The sequence below is a fragment of the Natator depressus genome, chromosome 6 (genome assembly GCF_965152275.1).
Source record: "Natator depressus isolate rNatDep1 chromosome 6, rNatDep2.hap1, whole genome shotgun sequence".
Classification (NCBI taxonomy): Eukaryota; Metazoa; Chordata; order Testudines; family Cheloniidae; genus Natator; species Natator depressus.
This window is the reverse complement of record NC_134239.1, coordinates 120048961-120070926: the sequence shown is the minus strand read 5'-3', so window position 1 is coordinate 120070926 and position 21966 is coordinate 120048961. Positions and strand designations below refer to the sequence as shown.

The 21966-nt window shown below is 47.7% G+C and overlaps 1 protein-coding gene across 1 annotated transcript; it reads left to right on the top strand.

Annotated features, from left to right (window-relative positions):
- The first annotated feature begins 11336 nt into the window (after positions 1-11336).
- DACT1 (dishevelled binding antagonist of beta catenin 1) lies at positions 11337-21287 on the top strand. The gene is made up of 4 exons (XM_074957203.1): positions 11337-11681; positions 14445-14577; positions 15362-15517; positions 18620-21287. Exons 1-4 carry the CDS (start codon positions 11337-11339, stop codon positions 20473-20475), a joined length of 2490 nt encoding a protein of 829 aa, XP_074813304.1. The 3' UTR covers positions 20476-21287.
- Positions 21288-21966: the final 679 nt, after the last annotated feature.

The following is a 21966-nucleotide window of genomic DNA, read 5'->3' as shown; positions in this document are numbered from 1 at the left end:
GTATGGTAAGACGTAAGGGTGTGCTTTCAGAACTGCTAGGCACCCTGCAGCATCTGATGTGAACTAATAAAGATGACTTGTTTTCCAAATAATAGAATTTTATTCAGTAACAAAATCAGTACAAAGAAAAATCTGTGCAATTTAAAAGAAAATACATTAAAAACTTAATAAATTTAATAGAACAGGACTTATCAAGGGCAAAGACCATCCATGTCCATTTTAGCTGCACATACACTGACCTGTGAAAGCCATGGTTGCTGTATGTGAAGCTGTGGATGTCCTTAATGTCCTCTGGTGTGGAGTGGTAGGGGTAGGGATGCAGCCTCTGATGCCATGTGGAATGTTGGGGTGGGAGTCTAGGGTGGTGCTGTAACGGAGTTCTCCAGGGACTGAAAAGGGAAGCAAGCCCATGACTGTCGAACTGGTAGGTCTGCAGCATCTGAATTTGCTGACAGCGAAGCCTCCTTATGTCCTGGTGCATCTCCCTCTCTGCTCTTTCCTTCTCCAGGCCCAGCTGTCTGCAATGTTCCCCTCCAGGCCCTGTTCTCACAGTGGGATGCAGCCCTGACTTGCAGGATCTTGTTGACTCCTGAGTCCTCCTCTATCTCCTTGTTATCTGGCTCAGGTGTTCCACCGGTGTGGAGGGGGAGCCCCTCCTGGCTGCGTCGCCAGCAGATGCAGATAAAACACACAAAGTTACCATAGTCAATATAGGCACAATAGAACCCGAAAGTTAAGATTCAGAACTCCTTTCCTATGCTCCCCTAAAGTTTTAAGCCAGATGTGCTCATTGATATGGCTGCTTCAGCATGCTTGTGCGCAGTGCCACTCACAGCGCTAGCCGTGGTGAGGATGGCCTGCCAGGTGTGAAGGAAATGAGGAGGGAATTGCTCCATTGGATGAAGCTATGCATATATAGGGCAATGGCACTACCATTTCCACAGGCAGGAGTGATCTTAGCTGATATGTCACGCCTGAGCTTAACAAAGGCACAGAGAGCAAAGCTGCTGCTGGCATCCTGAAGCCACCTGGGCTCATATGCCCACCTGCCTGTTAACTTCAGCAGGAACCATTGCAGTAATTGCTAACTGGCGTGGGAAAGTGTCCTGCCAGCAGGGGAAAATACAAGGCTGCAATCCCTAGAAATCTGTGGGAAAGGATTGCAGAGTACCTCCATTAAAGTTTTCATTGAGATCTCAGGTGGATTCTAGGGACATCCCTATGTACATAAACAAATTGCTATGCATTCCCCTCCGCCCACCTACCTCTAGAGGGGAATGCAAAGCAGATAATGACTCTGCCTCTTCTAGTACGACTAAATTAATGAAAAGTCGGTAGCTGTATCTGTTAAGTTGCCATCAGTACATCATTGTAGTCGAAAATATATTTACACAATTACCTGAGGTTCCTCCCCCTGCATCGGGGGTCACCCATACTCAACTGACTGGATTGTGGTGGAGTCTAAACAGGTCCAGGTTCGTGGCATAGCTGGACTCCCTGGTCGCATGTCCCCCATCCTCCTCCTCCTCCACCTCCTCCTGGCTGTTCAGGGCAGGGGTCTGTGACTCAGGCTCCTGGGAGGTATCCACGGTGGTGGTGGGTCTCTACCTACTATGGCATGCAGCTCTTTGTCAAAGCGGCAGGTCTGTGGCTCAGCACTGGATTGACGGTTCACCTCCCTGGCCTTCTGATGTGCCTCGCACAGTTCCTTTGCTTTCACATGGCACTGTTGCTTGTCCCTGTTGTACTCTTCCTCCTACATCCCCATGTGCAATCCTTTTCTACAGCTGGTCCATAGCGGTGCCTGATCAGCCCAATCTCCCTGCAGGCCCAGGAGGTGCAATACCTCCTGTCTGCTCCAAGTGTGTAGTCAGCATGGGAAGTTGCACACAACAGTGGAGACCTGCTAGGTGTGCTCACCAAGCTGGACAATCAGGAAAAGACATTTCAAAAATTAGCGGGGCTTTAAAGTGGAAGGGGGGGGGCTTCTGATCTCCATGGCCCCTGGGCAGTGGCGGTCAGTGTTGGGCATTGTGTGACAGCTGCTGGAGGATAGTTAGGATCAATGTAAATGATGCGGTTTCTACACGCGTGCTCCACTGACCTCAGTACATTGACAATGATTCAGCGCGTCTCGGGAAGGTGGTGTTACTATGCTGCTGTAACGGGGCACTTACATCAGTGGGAGACACATATCAGTATAGACACATGCACAGCTAGGTCCATGTAAGGCAGCTTTGTAGTGTAGACCAGGCCTAAATCTCTCTGTGCCTTTGTTCCCTAACTGCCCAGGGAAGATGATACTTTTTATCTATTTAGTCTCTCTGATCTTTGGGGCAGGAACTTTCTCATACTATGTATAACCCTTCTGGCAGTCAGAGTTGGCAGCAACAAGGGTCAGGTTCAATATCTAGGGGTTCCTTTTCAACAGTACAATGGAAAAATGGCTCAAGCCTTCACCCAGTGACCTGGGACAATTACACACCACCCCTGGGTGCCTCTAAGAGGCAATACTTCCCCTCTCGCAAGCACAAAGTCCGAGTGTAGCAAAAAGTTTTAATAAAAGGAGGGGAGTAACGCAGCATAAATTTAGGAAAACACCACAACTAGGGTTCATAAACATAAACCATGAGCAAAAGACCCACCCCCAAGTAAATTGGGCAGTATCCTTTTCCCCTCAGGTTCTTAAGTCCAGCAACCCAAAAGTCCCTTTAATGTGCCTGTCCCTTCTCTGCACCCCACTCACAGTTGCTGTCCTTGGTCAGTGCAGCCCCAGAGTTCAGAGGTTCATCTACAGAGTTCACCTCCCTCCCTAGGTGGATGGGGCGGGGGGGATAAGGAGGTACCTTACGTGCTCTGCTGCTTGGGCACTCGCTTGCCACCCCGCTGGCCAATTGCCACACCTCTCTGCTAGCCACCCCTCTCCACCAGCCGCCTGCTGGCCACGCCTCTCCACCAGCAACCCACTCACCAAGCTATCTTCACCGCCCACCATTTAATGCAGTCTCTTGCATCAGAGACACTGTTCCAAAATAGGTCTAATACTTAGACCTAGGTATCAGTGATTTCAGCTCTTTAGCATGTAACAAGACTCTCAATTGAGTCTAAATTAGCTCTTTTATTATATAATGGAGAAAGGAAAGATTAAACAGCATCTAGGACCCTTAAACAAAGCCCACCCTCTCTCAACTCATTGGGGTTTGGAACCCATGTCCCCTGCCTATCGAGTGCTGTTCAGCTGTGGGTGAGTCCCTCCATTGGAGTATGCCAGATACAGTTCTGCTACCCTTGATTCACGCAACAAGGATAACAACCATTTATCACTCATGCCCCAATAACAAGGAGACTGGGGATCCAACAGCAGCCAAAAGCGATTGTTTGGGCAAGCAATCCCATCATGCTGAGCACCTAGGCAGGGTGAGTGTGCCCATGCAAACAAGATCAGCTCCTGAAGTCCTTTTCCACAGCTCACCACTAGATGTCAGGGGAGAGCTCAGAAAGACTCTGCTTACATATGTGTATGTAGAGTATCCAGCACAATGGGACCTTGATCTCAGTAGGCTCTTCTACTAATAATAATGGCAGCTACTGTCATATAAATAGTAATTAACTCTTTCCTCCAAATCTCGGTGTGTCTTGATTTTCTCTCTCTGTCTATTAGTCTAAGCTCTTCAGAGTAGGGGCTGTTCTGATACCGTGTAATAGAATTAACAACCATTATTGCACGTTTTGTAATCACTTCATATTTATATGAGGATGTGATGGTGTAAGAAAACTACAAGTGAGGAAGGTATTACATGGATATTGGGTAGAGTTCCCTTGACTAGCTGAGTGTGAATAGCATCCCTTCTTTAGGGAAGGGTTTACCTGTGGCTCTGAACGTCTCCACTCCAGGGTTAACAATTCAGCTGAGTCTGAGCTGAGCTTCCAAAACTCCCAGAGTTCTTGTGGCAGGACAGAAGGAATTTGTTTTCCAAACCCAGGACACTATATTTTAGGAGATTTCCATTTGGTGCGCAAAGGGAAACTGGATGCTCTAAGCCAATGAGAATGACAAAGCAATCAGGAGAGAGGGAAGGAAAGTAGAGACAATGCAGGATTATGGAAGGATCTGGTACAGTCATTGTTGTGCTCTTTGGATGGATTTGCTTTACTCAGTCACTAGTGCGCAGCAAAAACAAATGTGGGACCTCAAGTACACGCCTGTGAATGACACAACCAAGGTACCTCAGTCCTGTGGAAAACCAAATATCCCCTAGATAGAAACAAGAGATGGAGACCATGATACCGACTGTATTACCCTTCTTTGTAGATTCTTTAGTCAACCCATTTCTAATCAAGGCATGGAATAAAGCCATTCCTGTGGATTCCCCAGTAACTTAGTGGGAATGGTCTGTAGTGCAGCACAGGTGACAAAGTCTTGGCCTTGGTCTTCCACTCGCTAGGGCCAGGAGGAGCGAAGGTCACTGCAGCGGGAAGTAGCTACCTAGTGGCCCTTTACAGCCACACTTCTGGCCTATTACAGACAGAGCTCATAAGCCAGTCCCATCCTCAATAGTGAAAGGGTGCTGCCTGCAATGCAGAGCCACGTACAAAGTTACACTAAGAGTCCTGTGAAACCACACCCAGCCTGATACGCTGAGGTGCAGAGTTGTGGCTGTCAGTGCCATCCGTGGGTGCTCAGCACCTCCGGAAATCTGTTCTCCTAACAGATCTCTGCACTGCTGTGAGTTTAGCCCTTTTGAAATGTAAACATAAACCCCAAGACTTGAGAGAGAGGAATCAAGGCTGCGTGAAACTTCAGATGAGACGCTCCGACCACTGAATCAAAACTCGTTGCAATATAACTCAACCAAGATTCATTCACTCAGGGGAAAAAAACAGTGTCATTGAAATAATCCTGCTCTAGCTTCATTTGAATACACTCTTCACAGACCACTGGGATGGAATACAATCGCCTCCGGTTAGCATTGTAACATGATGTATTAGGCCCTTAACTGAGACGCTGATTACGTGGCTTTGTACTGAGCAATGAGCCAATGGGCCCGCTCTTTGCTTCTTGTCAACTTCAAATACCCTGGACAACTTCTGTTTAACTCCATTAACCCCGAATGTTGTCTTCTTTATCAGACCCTCTTCTTATCTTTTAAAAAATGGAGCTGATCTTGTCTTTTTTTGTCTTTTAATCAAGTTTGCTTGCTAGTTTTGGTGAGAGAGAGAGAGATTTTTCTCAGAGCCAGTCCCAAATCTGGGGACCACGTGCAATTTTTTGCATATTCATCAAATTAATTGTTTGTAAATTCTGCATATGAATCAGCTGTGCTATCATTGCCAATCTGTCTGCAGGAGGCAGGGAGATATCACTGGACTAGTGCTAGACAGCTAGTTCTGTAACAGTGTTAGCCCCTAGCAGTAGATTTTCAGTGCCTTACAGGATAGTTTCCCATTAGGAACAGATATTTTCTTAGCGTGATTTCTTTAGTTACAAAACGTACACAGGTGTTTTCTCTGTGGAGTTTGTAACGAATGGCAACACAAGGATCTCCTTCTTGCAGACCCTGTCCCCTGAAGCAGCCGCCTTGTGTGTCTCTCTCTGGCCTCCTAGTTTCACTGCTTTACAAACAGTCCACTCTTCCTACCACAGTCCCTGAGTTGTATACCTGGAAAACCTTTAGTACAAGTGCTACAGTGGCACAGATGTAGCGCTTACAGCTACACTGCTGGAGTGCAGACACTTACGGCAGTGACGGAAGGGTGTTTCCTGTCACCGTAGTATATCCACCCCCTTGAGAGGCAGTAGCTAGGTTGTTGGTAGTATTCTTCCATTGACTTAGTGATGTCTACATTGGGGCATAGGTTGGTTTCACTACATCTCTCAGGGGATGTGAATTTTTCATGCTCCTGAACGACGTAGGTAGGTCGAACTAAGTTTTAGGTGTAGACCAAGCCTGAAGGTCTTTCTGTGGTGAGTTTCATCCTGGCTGCTTATACATCCGTAACCCCTAAGGTCTAAGTCATTAGCAACTTTCATCATAGCAATGCAAATGTGACAACATGTTAAAAGAAATCAGTGTATTGCTCTAGATCTGAATTTTGTGGGTTTGTGTAAATTCTCCAGGTCATCATAGAGCTAGTTTTGCTTCTAGGTCAATGGAATGAATTAGGAGGGTGGGAAGAAACCCACACATATGTTAAGTATCTCCACGCTTGGGAGGTGGTTTAGTGGTGACAACAGGAAACTGGGAGTTGGAACCTAGAGTCACACTGTGTCTCTGACCCTCGGTTTCCCCACCTGTAAAATGGGGATTGGGAGTAACACTCACCCCAGTGGTGCTTAATGCCTGTCAAGCACTTTGAGGTCTTGAGTGGAAGGTGCTAGAGAAATGCAAAGTAGCATTGTTATTACCTCCTTAGAAAATCTGCTCAACAATATACATTAGCAAATCAGCCAGCCAGCATGCCCTAGAGCAATGAGACACAGCTCATAGCTCTTGACTAGCAAGTACAAGATTCAGGGGGTAGCCGTGTTAGTCTGTATCCACAAAAACCACAAGGAGTCCGGTGGCACCTTAAAGACTAACAGATAACAGAAGTACAAGATTGAATCATCCGCAGCACCCAGGCTCCTTTGAGCCTGACAGAATTATTCTCTTTGCCACATTCTGGCTAGTTGGGCTCTTCTTTACCGGTTAGCCTCTTCCCTCGTGCTATCACTGCCTCCCTCCCTGAAGATTTGTGCTGATCGCTGTTGTAGTGATTCCACCGTTTCCATGTTCCTGATTAGTGTGGGGAGTTTGGGATTACTTTTCTGAAGAATTTCAAATGACAAAACTAAGAAATGAATAAAGAGTTTAAAATTCACATGCCAGTGACCCCTGTAATGGTGGCAATCAGCATGAGGAGAGCTGGGAAGTGGTTTGGGACACAGAGGATGGTTTCATACAAGGGCTTTAGTCCTTTTTCAGTAATTGGCATAGTTGAGTTGTGGGAAGCTTGGTGTAGATGCTTCCTCCAGTGACAGAAGGGGTTTTCCCATCGCGGTAGTTTAATCCACTTCTCTGGGAGTATGTCCACACTACAAGCGCTACGGCAAGGGGGTTTTTCCCTCAAGAGGCAGTAGCTAAGTCAATGGAAGAATTCTTCCATTGGCCTAGCTGTGTCTACTGTGCGGATTTCGTTGACCTAACTGTCGCCCAGGGAGCAAAATTTCTCACAGCCTTGAGCAATGTAGCTAGGTCAATCTAAATTTTAGATGTAGACCAGGCCTGAGAGGCAGTAACTAGGTAGATGAAAGAACTCTTCCATCAACCTGGCTGCATCTACACAGGGGATTGGGTTGACTACATACAGCGTTCAGGAGGTGACAGTTTTTACAGTCGTGAGTGATGTAGCTAGGTTCATCTAAGTGTAGACCAGGCATGGGCAGTGGGTATAATAGGCATGGGGAGGCTAAGCCTCTCCTAAGCCAAGCCCTGGCCCTGCCCATGCTCTGCCCTCTCCCCCCAGCTGGCAGGAGCTCAGTGGCCCAGTGTCGGGGCAACGTTGGGGGTGGCCGGTGGCCTGGGGCAGTTCGGTCATGGCTCCTCCAGCTGTGGAGGCTGGAGACACCTGGGGCTCTGGTGGATTGGGGGGCGGTAGGGGTGGGACTGCATGGCTAGCCTCCCATGAGACCAAGCCTTTGATAGCACCTCTTAGCAGTATTGTTTTACCAACCTAACCCCGGTGTAGATACTGCTAAGTTGACAGAAGATTGCTTCTCTTGACCTAGCTACTGTCACTCAGGGCAGTGGTGTTCTTACGGTGATGAAAAAACCCACTCTGTCGGCATAGGCTGCGTCCACGCTAGCAGAGGTTCTTGCAACAGATTTATTGGTGGCCTCAGAGTGCGGCCACCAACTCTTGCCGGTGGCCACTCTGACAATTTTTCCTAAAATACTTAATTAACTTTAGGAAAAACAAATATGCACAAGTGTGAAAAATTCACACCTCTGAGCGACGTAGTTATGCCGACCTTAACCTCCCATGTAGACAGCGCTATGTCAACATAGCCACTGCCTCTCGGGAAGGTAGACTAACTAGGAGCGTCTTCACTTAAGCGCTACAGCAGTGCAGCTACCTTGGTTTGGCTGCACCAGTGCAGCGTTTTAAGTGTAGACCTGCCCTTAGTTTGGGCAAGCTGTGGTGTAAATGTAGTGCCCGCCAGCGAGTTGCACGCTAAGCATCCACGTAACCCCTGCTCTGCACACTAAAAGTCCCCTAGTGTGCGTTGATCTACTCTGCTTTGAAATTAGATGAAAGTTCCTTTGTGCACTTTCAGCATTTGGCAACAGGATCCCCATGCAGGCTTGTGCAGCTTTCCGCAACCTAAGAACTCACATAGACAAGAAGCTTCTGTGCCTTTTACAGAGCTGAACACATGGTTGATGCTAAAAATATTATTTATAGAGAGGGCAGCATGGGCTGATGGAGAAGGCATAGGGCTGGGTCTTAGGAGACGTAGTTTCTGTTTCCAGCTCTGCTCAGCGGCCTCCTGTAAGTCACTTCCCCTCTCTGGGTCTCTTTTCCCCCTCTTGCCCTTTGCCTGTCTTGCCTGTTTAGATTGTAAGCTCTTTGGGACAGGGGTTGCCTCTTACTAAGGGCGGATACAACATCTAGCACAGTGGGGCCTTGAGCGTATTTGTGGCCTTTCAGAGCTACTGTAATACCCATAATCATGATAATCTTCCTCAAGAGCAAAAAAGACAGGCCTCCTTCCCACTCATAATGACAGGTTTCAGAGTAACAGCCGTGTTAGTCTGTATTCGCAAAAAGAAAAGGAGTACATTTGTGCTGGAAATGGCCCACCTTGATTTTCATGCAGGTTGTAAGGAAAGTGGTCACTTTGGATAGGCTATTACCAGCAGGAGAGTGAGTTTGTGTGTGTGGTTTTTGGAGGGGGGTGAGGGGGTGAGAGAACCTGGATTTCTGCAGGAAATGGCCCACCTTGATTATCATACACATTGTGAAGAGAGTGGTCACTTTGGATGGGCTATTACCAGCAAGAGAGTGAGTTTGTCTGTGGGGGGGCGGAGGGTGAGAAAACCTGGATTTGTGCTGGAAATGGCCCAACTTGATGATCACTTTAGATAAGCTATTACCAGCAGGAGAGTGGGGTGGGAGGAGGTATTGTTTCATAGTGTCTGTGTATATAATGTCTTCTGCAATTTCCACAGTATGCATCCGATGAAGTGAGCTGTAGCTCACGAAAGCTCATGCTCAAATAAATTGGTTAGTCTCTAAGGTGCCACAAGTACTCCTTTTCTTTCTTCCCACTCAGTCTGTGAGAGCTACTGGAGCAGGAGGCTCCCATCCTTCCAAACAAGGCCCACATTGTGACGGATTCCTTGAATGCTTTCCTCTTTCCTCCGCTTACTCTCCTCAGTCCTCCCATGACTCGCTAAAACTCCCAAAGCTCAATTTTGCCTCCATTGGCTACTAACATTTCTTTTCATTTCTTTTTCTTCAGTGTCTGCTTCCTTCCCCCCTCCCCCCCATCACATGCCCACTACACCCTAATGGCCGATCCCAGAGTGTAATTAGTTTACATACTGTACAAAGTTTGCTTCATTACAGCTGTCTTGGCACACTGAATTAATGCAATGCCTTTCTGGAGCTTTGATCCCAGCTCCTAGGCAGCAGTCAGCACCCCCTGTTCAAAGGATCACCATTTTCTTCTCTTCCTCCTGCCCCCCTCACCCCCCCGCAATGCACACTTGGCAATGGCTTTCCCTTATCGCATCATTTGTGTTCTTATTTTAGAAGTGTTTGGCCTTAAAAGCCACGAAGTACCCAAATGTACTGTTGATGGGCCATAAGTCACTCTGCATAGCTTAAAAGAACATGGTTGTGAAGGGCTGCTGGAGAATGATTTTAAGATGATGGAGGTAATGAGTGGTGCTGCTGAAATGCAGGGAATCATCGCAGACTTTCCATCTTGAATTCTGTCCCTAGTTACTGACTGTCACTCATTAAGTACAGTAAATAAAATCAATTCACGGTGAAGCCAGTGGTGTCTGGAACTTTGCTTGTGAATGGGGGATGAAAGGGGTAGAGGTGATAGAAGTCAGCAAACCTCCTCACTCCCTCTTCCTACAGCCCCAGGCCGTGGCCGGTGAGAGACACAAGGTACCTGAGGTAATATCTTTCAGTGGCCCAACTTCAGTTGGTGAAAGGGACAAGCTTTGGAGTTCCACAGAGCTCTTCAGGTCTCCTGTCCTAGAACCAACAGGCTCCAACAACTCCGCAAATCCCAGGCCCTGCTCTCTGTGAGTCCAGAGCTACAATTATGACAGGTTTCAGAGTAGCAGCCGTGTTAGTCTGTATCTGCAAAAAGAAAAGGAGTACTTGTGGCACCTTAGAGACTAACCAATTTATCTGAGCATAAGCTTTCGTGAGCTACAGCTCATTTCCGATGAAGTGAGGCACTAGGCTCCTTAAAGGAGGAGAGAGCAGGGCAGTGGAGGAGGATGAGCACCTTGGGGCCTATCTGCAGGGGAGATTTCCCCAGCTGTACTGATATAGAGTTATAGCAGTATAAGCCCCAGTGTGGACGCTCTTATTCCAGTATAAGTGCCTGTTTCCCTCTGCCATAAGCTGAATTGGAAAAAGCCACTCTTGAACTGGAATAAGAGTCCATGCCAGCGGGTATATCTCTAGCGGTTTACATGCACACCTCAGCTAGTATTGGCATAACTGCCCCGTGTGGACAAGCCCCTAGAAAGATGGACAGTGCTAAGGGTCCCACAGCTGGGCCCCGCCTAACAATGGAAGGCAGCACCGAGCCTGCCCAAGGGGGGGTGGCTACAATGTGTGTGCGGGGGAGGCTTGAACAGGGGCTTGAGACGCCTGAGCTTGTGTGTGTGAGGGGCGAGGAGGGGGCAGCGCAGGCCGAAAGCCAGCGAGCAAGAGGGAAGGGGAAGGGAGGAAGAGGCGGCGGCAGGGAGCAGCTAAAACCAGAGGGAGAGCGCGGAAAGGGGGAGGGGAGAGCGAGGGGAGGCGCCGTCGCCGCAGAGCGTCAGTAGCCGGGGATGCTGCTGCGGGGCTGAGCCGGGCGGGCGGAGGGAGGGAGCGGGGGCGGTGGCAGTGGGGCGGGAGGAGCGGGCTGGGCGCCCCTGGCCCAGTGCAGCGGCGGCGCTGGCAGGAGCAGCGCCGCGCTCCGGCTCCCCCTGCTGCGCCGCGTCCCGGCGGCTCGGAACCTCGTGGGGCCGCAGCCGCCCTCCCCCGGCAGTGGCCGCTCGGAGCCCCGGGCACCCCCCGGGCGCTCCCCATGCGCTGAGGCAGGCGCCCGCGCCCCGGGGATGAAGCCGAGCCCGGCGGCCGCCGCCGCGGCCAAGGAGCCGGAGCAGCCGCAGGCGGCGGCGCCCCGGGAGCCCGATGGGCGCTGGAGGGAGAAGGGCGAGGCGGAGGCGGAGCGGCAGCGCACCCGGGAGCGGCTGGAGGCCACGCTGGCCGGGCTGGGCGAGCTGGACTACCTGCGCCAGCGGCAGGAGCTGCTGGTGAAGAGCCTGCTGCTGAGCCACCCGCCGGGGGCCGCCCCCAGCGCCGCGGGGGCCCGCGGGGAGCCGCCCGGGGAAGGGGACGCCCAGCGCAGCCTGGAGGAGAAGTTCCTGGAGGAGAACATCCTCCTGCTGAGGAAGCAGCTGGTGAGCCGGGCTGGGGGGCGCACCGGCGAGGGTCCCGGGCTGGGGGTCGCAGGAGGCGGGGAAGCACCAGGGGGGCGCACCGCGAGGGTCCCGGGCTGGGGGGCGCGGGGGAGCACCAGGGCGGCGCACCGGCGAGGGTCCCGGGCTGGGGGGCGCAGGAGGCGGGGAAGTACCAGGGGGCGCACCGCGAGGGTCCCGAGCTGGGGGGTACAGGGGGAGCACCGGGGGGCGCACCGGCGAGGGTCCCGGGCTGGGGGGCGCACTCCCAGGGCGCGAGAGTCCGGGTGCCTGGTGCAGTCTGATCTTTCCCGTCTCCTCCTTATTGCTCCGATCGGGGACCCTCTGTAACGGACAGACGCGCCTTGGGGGAGAATGACACCTCCGTGTGTGTCTGATCCCCCAGCCCTTCCTCCTCCCTCTCGGGGGGCTCTGCGGGCTCCTACGGGGGCCAGTGAAGCCGGCGAGCTCCGCGGAACCTCATCTGAAGTGGTCGTTGCCGGTTGTGTGTCTGGAAGGCACAAGGGCAGGAGACCTCCAGACTCCCGGTGCTCATCCCCACGGCTCACAAAAGCAGCCCGGGCTGGTCACAGCTCGATTAATTACCCAGCTTCAAATGAGTTTGTTTTTTTTTTACCATGAAATTGAACTGCCTTTCGGGAAGAGCCTTTCTAATCCGGTGCCCTCCCCTGAACTGTCCTCACCTTTCCCCATTGCACCTGGTCCGGCTCTTCATTTGAAATGTGAGGCTCAGTGAAAGCGCTTTGCCTAACGGGGCAAGAGTCCCTGACGAAAAACGAGAAGGCACCTCTTGATTTAGGGGGCTGTGCTTGGTGGAATAAGCGAGCTAGTTTCTGCAAATCCGTTCATGTCCTGCGCTCTTTAAAGCAAAAGAGCGAGCGGGTAGGGAGGACTCCGGACGGTGAAGCAGAAAGCATTTCTTCTATTGAATTTCTATCAGAACTAGTAACTAGATATGAAAGAGCCAGAAAAATGTATTCACTATACGGTGCGGGCGTTTTTAGAATTAAATCCTGATCATTGCTCAACAGAGCAACTGATAGGCGTGAGGTGAGAAGGAGTTTATCCTTGGTTTGCTACAAAAGAGATATAGTCACTCCTTTTAAAAAGCCCCTGATGCAGCCTGTGGTGCTCTTGTACTGCCTAATCCACAGCTGCTGAAGTCAATGGGCGTGCGTCTGCTGACTTGACTAAGAGTTGGATTGGGCCCAGAGGCTATCCTGAGATTTTAGTGGGAGTAGTGAGTGCTGTGCAGTTTTCAGGATCAGGCCCTTTAAAATAGGGATGCTTTTGTTGAAAATGCGCTTTGTAGCTTGTGGGGGGGGGGGAGGAGAGAGCTAGACATGAAGCAGTGGATCATTTTTCAATGAAAATAACTCACAGCTGTGCATGGTATTCTTTGTGCCAGGGGCCCGGCTCAGCATTTGTGCATATTGGCTCTGACCAAGGGAGAGGTTGGATTTTTGATGTTCACTTGCAAATCTTGATTGCTTCTGTAGGGTTGTTTTAAACCGTTTGGTTCAGTAAATGTGTATAGTAGGGTTGCTTCTTTCTAAAAAGGCGATGTGACTGTTCAGGAATTATTAGCTGCCAAATGACCACAGTAAAGTAACAGGAATTATTACTCGGAATTGGGGGTCTGTGGTAACACTTTAATTTGTGCACTTGACATTCCAAATTTGAACCAGATGCACTATTCCCAATCCTTCTTTAGAGGGGGGCAGGGTCAGTAGGTGGCGCAATGAGTTCCTGCTCTAAACCTGTCACCTCTGCAGATCTGGGTTGGATCCAAATCCTGGCTCATGTTAGAAGTGGAAAAATAATGTGCTTGCCCTTCCCAAGCGGTAGTGCATTGTGCTAGTCCGTCTAGCTCAGTGGTTCTCAACCTATTTACCGTTGTGGGCCACCCCTGCAGCTCTCTGTGTCATGTGGGCCGCAGCCACAGAACATATATATACTAACTGTATGGCCCTGAGGATGTCATGTTGGCTGCAACTGTGTGCTGATTGGGCCACAGGTTGAATTCCACTGGTCTAGCTAATGCTATTAGCCTTTCAGTCTTGGGCCTGATCCAACACCCATTGAATCCAATGGACAGGCTCCCCTTGACCTAATGGTTTTGGGATTGGGCCCTTTATGAGCATCTACACTCAGAAACCTATCAGAATACTGCTGGGTGCAATGCAAAAGTGTATGTGCCCGTGTGTATAAAAACTGTCGCAACTGGACAGACGATGGATAGATGTGGTTGTAGAATATGTAGAGAAACTGATTACACTGACCTTGGGTTAATGAGCTTCTTGCAAAATCATTCTTTATTGCCCATTGTATATCATCAAAATTACCTTCATAAATAGCTTAAACAGTCTTATTACAATAATGTAATACAATTGTAATGGGGGAAGAGAAGGGATTACTTTTCCTACTTATTGTGTTGTCAAATTAATGAAAGGACCCTGATCCTGGTTCCTGTAATCTTGCCTTATGCTTTAAGAATATAAGATTATAATGTGCAACAGAATGAGAGCGACTGGAATTAAATGTCTGCATTCTAGTTCAGCTGAATTTTTATCCTGAACTTCCAGGCAAGATTTCTGTGGTGTCGTCATCCTCCTTCCCCCTCCCCCCCCCCACCTCTCTTTTAAAAGAACTGACATGGAATTTACAAGCTATTCTTCAGATGATACTTGTGGCCCATTTGTTTCTGGACAACAAAGGTGACATGTTGCTTTTCTTGTTTTCCAGAACTGTTTGAGAAGGCGAGATGCTGGTCTATTAAATCAGCTGCAAGAACTAGACAAACAGATAAGTGATCTAAGACTGGATGTAGAAAAGACTACAGATGAGCACCTTGAGACAGACAGTCGCCCAAGTTCAGGTAAGCCCCATATGCTGCAAAATGGATCCACCCAGCAATTGGTTATAAACCGGTTATAAAAGGGCAGAACCTTCAGCAATGTAACAGCAGAGAATGATAAAGGTCCACAGTGTGGCCATCAGTGATGTTACAGTGGGACCAAGAAAAATTCAGCTGCCACTGGAAACATTACTGACTTCATACAGTATATTCAGAGGAAAATTTCAGGACTATTGAGAACATGCTGCACAATCGTGTGTCTGATTTTTCAGAAAGTGGGGTTTCTTTCTTTAAAAAATAATGCCATAGATGAAGCTTTTTCAGAACGCTTCATTTCTTTTATTTATGGGAATTGGGTTGCAAGAAAAAGTACAGGAAGGAAGCAGCAACAGTGGCTAAGGAGACTTGTAGACAGTTTTGTAGCCAAGTAATACTGGTAGAATGGTTGTCAAGAGATCTAATACCCTGTTAAATGAGCTTTGAAGGCAAGTACAGCCAGATTTTTCTTAGCACAATCTGTACTGTTTTAGTTTCAAGTGGGCTTTTAAAAATTGTTTGAGATATTAATATTTCAAAGGCTAAGTGACATCCCACTGCCTTATTTTCAATAAACAGAAATTGTCCCAGTATTATAGTATTACTGTATAGTACAACTAATCAGGATGATTGAATGAAATGATATAAATTGTCTGAGATCCAGTGAGCCAAAATACCCAGAAACTCAACTGCTTTTCTAGGGGAGGGGGAGGGGCATTTTTTGCATAATAAACAGAACCAAAATAAACCCAAGTTTTTATTTTTGTAGGATTTTATGAGCTGAGTGATGGGGCCTCTGGATCACTTTCCAATTCCTCTAACTCAGTCTTCAGTGAGTGTTTATCCAGTTGCCATTCCAGCACCTGTTTTTGCAGCCCTTTGGAGACATCTTTGAATATCTCAGATGGACGCCCAAAATCTGCAGGTACAGTAAAAGCTGGTATAATACACCATACTCCAGCAAGTGGCTTTGGCTTAACAGTAGAAATGCTGCATTGGAGCTAGCAGGGTCCTATTAACTCTTCCTTTTTTCATTTGCTAAACTACGTGTTAATATAAAATAATCCAAAAAGACTCTGACTGATGTATTTGTCGCATATGTGTGGCATGGGGTATAGATTTCACCTGCCACTTTTTCAGTCATTGTGTGAATTTTGAGCACGTATAAACCCGTGATCAGCTCTGATATTTTCTGCCCAGTAAAGGGCAGTGGTACATTTACACATAAGCAAATTCATTGTATAACTTCCTATCACTTCCTTTTAGAAAACAGTTTTTACCAAAGTAAAAAAACCCACCTGAACCAAATTAATTTATGGGTAGCGCATATTTGTGCCTATGAAAGCAAGCGACTAATAGTTTCCCAGCTCTAACTGCTGTCTTCAGCACATGGACAATTGTGATGAAGTGTGTGCTGGGTTTGTGTCGCATGGACAAATGGCCATTATGAATAATGGAAAAGGTTTCTCTGTCTTTGGTAAGGGAAAGATGCATGTTTGAATTTCCAGTTACTCTAGTCTAAAGATGTAAATCTCAGTGTGTATGTGTGTCTCGGTTATATATTAGGACTGGTTACTACAAGATTTCTGTTGCAAGAATCCTCTTATTTGTTGTATAGGTCTGGAAAGAGGGGTTGAATAGGACCTTGTTTCAGTTTGGATCCTGGAGGATGCTTACAAGCAGTCATGTATTGCTTGGTGTTCAGAACTTCCATTCTGCAGCCGCTCCGCCCCCAATGCAAGCCTTGAGCAGGCTTAGATCCCCACCCCCCTTGCAAGGCCCCCTAAGCCTGACTGGAGCTGTTGTCCCCCCCCCCCGTCCCCCGTCCCCCAAATATAGAAGTCAAACTATGCCTATGAGTGAACTTTTGTATTTAGGAATCCAGAGCATAATCATTCAAGTTTGTCTGTCCTAGAAATGTGACTTTGTAGCAATTCTGAGATGTTGAGAGCTTTCAAATTACCCTCTGGCCTGCTTGATGTAATTTAAATTTCCCTATCACCAATCTATAGGTCTTCATTATCAAGCATGTTTTAAAAACAATCCTGCACAAAGATCTACAGCAGATTACATTGCTGGTTTTCATTATACAGAATGGAAATATGAAACTCTTCAACAGATTATGGCAGTCTAGCCCACTTCCCACAGTGGCATGTTTCAGTGATGTCCTCTTGACAATTTGCTGTGAATATTAGACTGTAACAGAGAATTTAAGAAATACTGTGATATGACCTACAGTAAGTCAGCTGTTCTTCTCTTACGCTCCTGATAGACCCATTCTTGCTCTCCGAGCAGCACTTCCTCTCCTATATAGTCCCACTGAAATCTATGGGAACTGCGGGGGTTAAGCATGTTTGATAAAATCAGCCCTCTTACTTAGGTGCCTAAATATGGCCTTAGTAAGGCATTCAGATTGGAACATTTTGACCTAAGTAACTAGCCCCCGAGGACGTCTCTTGCAGGGCTGGGAATAGAACCCCGTGTCTCTGAACTCCCACTCCTGGGCTTCAGTCAAAAGATTCTTTGTCTTTGACATCCCCTCCCCCCCCCCCCCCGAAGAAGATTCTCTTATGAGTGTTCTTTGACTCTTGATCATCTTTCCCTGAACAGAATTTGAAAATTCTGAAGCCCTATAAAAGCAGTTCTAAGTGAAAACGATGGAAGTCTGTGATCAGCCTGAATTTCCTAAAGAAAAGGATGGTTAATATTGCCCTTCAGCCAACTGTTAACAATTTTACTGGTGTAATTTGTTTGTTCCCTCTTGGTTAGTTGTGGGTTTAGCAGTGCAGTATATCTTGTAACACACACATCCTCGGGCTTTCTACAGTTCTGCATCTAGCAGTCCATGTGGATGCTGTAAAAGTCAATTGTAGAATTCTAGAGGCCTCTTGTACAAAGTGGAAGGCTCTTTAAGGCGGATTTTGTACCAGTATAACTATGTTGGTTAAAGGTGTGGATTTCTCTTTTTTTTTTTTTAAACTGATATAATTACACTGTTACAATCCCTAGTGTGGATTCAGTTTTGCTGGTATAAAGGCGCCTTATACCAGTATAGCTTATTCCCCTTTCTATATGGGACTATAAGGGCTGGGCTAGGCTACACTACACTACATAGGGCAGGTCTACACTACAGCTGAGATCAATGCTCTGAGATCGATCCTCCAGTGATCGATTTAGTGGGTCTAGTAAAGACCCGCCAAATCGACTGCAGATTGCTCTCCGATCCCTGTACTCTACCCCCGACGAGAAGAGTAAGGTAAGTCGACGGGAGATTTTTCTCCCATCGACCCCCTGCGGTGTAGACCCTGCTGTAACCTGACCGAAGGTACCTCGACTCCAGCTACACTATTCACGTAGCTGGAGTTGCGCAGCATAGGTCGACGTACCGTGGCGGTGCAGACACAGCCCTAGACTGTGCTGCTCTAGCTATATCAGTATAGCTGTACCCGCAGAACCTCCTAGTGGGGACACAGCATATGCCAACAGAAGTTTTTCTGCCTGTATAGTAACGCCATCTCCCTCAGTGACGTTAGCCAATCTGTCTGCCGCAGTGTTGTAGCCGTGTCGCTCCCAGGATATTAGAGAGACAAGGTGAATGAGGTAATGTCTTTTATTGGATCACTCTTCTGTCAGCATAGCTGCATCTACACAGCGGGCTTTGCCAGCATACTTATGTCACAAGGGGAATTTGTTTTTTTTTTCCACACCCTGACTGACATAGCTAAGCTCGAAAGCTGGTCTCTGTCTCACCAAGAGAAGTTTGTCCAATAAAAGACATTACCTCACCCACCTTGTCACTCTAGTTACTCTACCAACAAAACATTATAGTGTAGACCTGAGAATAAGCATCTTCGTACTGGTATAACTGAATCCACACGATGGTGGATTGTAGAGTTTCAACTGTATTGCCCTAGTTAAAGCAGTGTGGGTGTAGACCAGGCCAAAGTCTTCAAAAGTATCTTTGAAAAGACTAAAAGCAGAACTACACAATGGCAGCATCTTTAAACTCTTTTCAAATGCATTTCAGATCTCATAGGCTGGATGGATTACAATAAAGAAAGCCAGCACGAGGACCCGGCATCAGGTGCTGTCTGTCGTTCGCTCTCCACAACGCACTCCAATTCCCTTGATGTGGTTGCAGATGTAAATCCAAAGTATCAGTGTGACTTAGTATCTAAAAATGGGAATGACGTGTACCGTTACCCCAGTCCCCTACATGCAGTAGCCGTGCAGAGTCCAATGTTTCTTCTTCCTGTGACCGGTAATCCCCTGAGAGAAGAAGAGAGACGTGGTTGCAATGTTAATGATGTTTGCATTGGAGCTGAACTAGACTCAGTAAAAACAGGCAATTCCTTTCTCCCGCAGAGCTCATGGTCTGTACCCTGTCCTTCAGCCAACAAAAAACTAGAGGGTTACATCTTGAGCCTTGTTCAGAAAAAGACACATTCTGTGAGGACTAACAAACCGAGAACAAGTCTGAATGCTGACCCCACAAAAGGCATTTTGAGACATGGGAGCATGTGTGTTAGACAGACTGCGGCTGTTTCACATCCTAACATTGTGAACCTGAAGAATTCCAAACAAGCATGTTTGCATTCCAGTGGAACAACCGCTTTGGATAATGGCACCTTCTCCCCATTAAATCAGCGGTCAAAAGAATCTAATGGGGAGCAGCTGGAAAGCAGGAAGGTGCCTCCGGCTGCAGCCTACCCACCAAGCGCTGTCAATGAACTTCAAAGCAAACATCTGTCAAGGACCGTCAAACCAGCATCTCAAGAACTAAACTGGTGCCCTGTAACTACAACAGGGGATATCCCAAAGGAAAATGGCCAACTCTTTGCTACGTCTCCTACAGAAAGTCCTGGTAGGCATACAGCACTGCAGCAGGAGAATAAAGTGACCCAGCCACCCAAAAAGCTACTGCTAAAAAACCGCTTGCAAGCAGCTCACCCCACTTCGCCTCCTCTGGAGGAGAGACCCACGTTGGATTTCAAGAGTGAGGGCTCTTCCTCTCAGAGCCTGGATGAAGGCTTGCTGGTGAGTGCTCAGTACATACCAGCTCAACAGCAAAGCCTTAAGCTTCACAAAGGCACCAAAAGTGTCAAAATTCTGAAGAGCTCTACTCTGAAACACAGGTCCCACCTGGCCAGCCTGCTGGAAAGCAACGCACCCACCATGCGGGAGAAAACCAAGCCAATTGGCAAAAAGTGTCGTTTCCCTGATGACTTGGATACAAATAAGAAACTTAAAAAGCCCTCTGTGAGAGGGAAGAAAAGCAGCAGTTCACAGCTGGAGCCAAGCCTCCCAAGCAGGCAGACTGGCCTCCATAAAACTGTGATCAAATCTCACGGACATAGCAGAGAAGTAGTTGTGGCCAAACCTAAACACAAGCGAGGAGATTATCGCCGGTGGAAGTCCTCAGCAGAGATTTCCTATGAGGAAGCCTTGAGAAGGGCAAGAAGAAACAGGAGAGAAGCCATAGGGGTATATTCACAAGTTCCCCTTCCATACGTCAGCCCCTACGCTTACATTGCTAGTGACTCTGAGTATTCAGCAGAATGCGAATCCCTGTTCCACTCCACCGTAGTGGACACCAGTGAAGATGAGCAGAGTAACTACACTACAAACTGCTTTGGAGACAGCGAGTCCAGCTTGAGTGAGGTGGAGTTCGTTGGGGAGAGCACGACTACTAGTGACTCCGATGAAAGCGGGGGGCTTATTTGGTCTCAGTTTGTCCAGACTCTTCCTATCCAAACGGTGGCCGCTCCAGAGCTGCACGAAAATGCAGCAAAGGCCTTTGTCAAAATTAAAGCCTCGCATAACCTCAAGAAGAAAATCCTTCGCTTCCGATCTGGCTCTCTCAAACTGATGACGACTGTCTAATGAAATGACTTGTCCGCGTGGAACGCGTCTGCTTCTACTTAAAGAAATGAGGTGCTTTTGTGTAAATAGTTTCATAGATTTTTTTTTTTAATACAAATATTTAAAACTTAAGGTAAATTATGACACGGCTTCAAATCTTGGGTGGATACTAGTGCCTTTTCATGGAAATAAAAAACATTATACTCGTTTTTAAAAAACCTGCCATTTCAGTGGTGACAGCTTCAAGTGCATAGTATCAGAAGGCTTTGAAAAATAATAATGTTCCCAAGAATGGATCTTCCTTGCCTATTCTTTCCAGCTCTGGGTCTTGTAATACCAGGAGATCAACAGCTTAAAGTCATAAGTGGAGGATCCTAATGTTTGTTCTTATCCCTTAATTTTTTTTCTCTCTTGTTCCTGCATGTTGCCTATGTTCCACGTTTTGTCTGGCTGGATTTCCTCTTGTAAACCTTTCTTCTTCTTCTTGCAACCTCCTCCCCCTCCACCTGTGTTTGTACAGTACCTAGCACAATGGGGCCCAGGTCTACAACTAGGGCTCCTAGGTGCTATGGTAATTCAAATAATAGAAAGGGCTCTCGCTTAATCTCCCTCTTGAGTTGCCTTCTCCAAAAGGCACTCTGCTATGGATGACCCCAATGTGCATCCCATGTGTGGGACTCCCGCCAGAATGATACATTGCTCTCCAGAAGAAACCATTGGACCAGCTGGGAAAGGCTCAGTAACTCTTCAGTATATTGTGTAAAAGCGCTTTTTAAAAACTTATGCATGTCATGTGCATGAATATCAATAGTTTTAATATTCCTGTCACTGTCAAGTTACTGTACCTCACAAACGGCTGTTTTTATATATCATTGTGTAAATTAATAACACATCATATGCTGTAATAAACAGTCTGTTTTAATACTTTTTTTAAAGTTTGTTACGTTGCTCTAGAACCAGCGGTTGGGACCGCACCAGCGCTGCCCCCACCTAGAGGCACACTGAATGTGGCCATCCGACACTTGCTGCATCCGAACTACACAGTAACTGAGGCGAGTTTGAGGTGTTCCTGTGTTTGGAACCTGTACTTTGAGGTGGGAAAGGAGAGAAATGGGTCAGTCACAGCTCAGTGTGGCTCAATTCTTTCTTTTAATAGGACTTTTGCAGAGCAGGATGGGATGTAGGCGTCCAGGAATAAACCTTGCTCTGACACCTGCGGGTTTTCATCTGCCCTTCAACTTTGGCAATTTAACATTAACACTGCCTGTAGGGGGCTTGCCATTACTAGTTCTATATATCCAAGTGGCAGAAAGGCACCAGTTCCCCCTGATATACAGTAGGGACCCCTCCCTGAAAGGACAGGCAAATCCACTCCAAAAGAGCCACGTCCACTGGGAGATGTGCTTGCAGGGAGCATGGGGAGCACCAGTTGGTTTTGCTACATGTGTGAACCAGTTCGTTTTGCTACATGTGTGGGCCCCTGATCTCCCCACTTCAGGCATGGCAGCCACT

Coding starts and splice junctions, on each gene's coding strand:
- DACT1 (XM_074957203.1), top strand. CDS start 11,337: ATGAAGCCGAGCCCGGCGGCCGCCGCCGCGGCCAAGGAGCCGGAGCAG. Junction 11,682..14,444: donor TCCTGCTGAGGAAGCAGCTG/GTGAGCCGGGCT, acceptor CTTGTTTTCCAG/AACTGTTTGAGAAGGCGAGA. Junction 14,578..15,361: donor AGACAGTCGCCCAAGTTCAG/GTAAGCCCCATA, acceptor TTATTTTTGTAG/GATTTTATGAGCTGAGTGAT.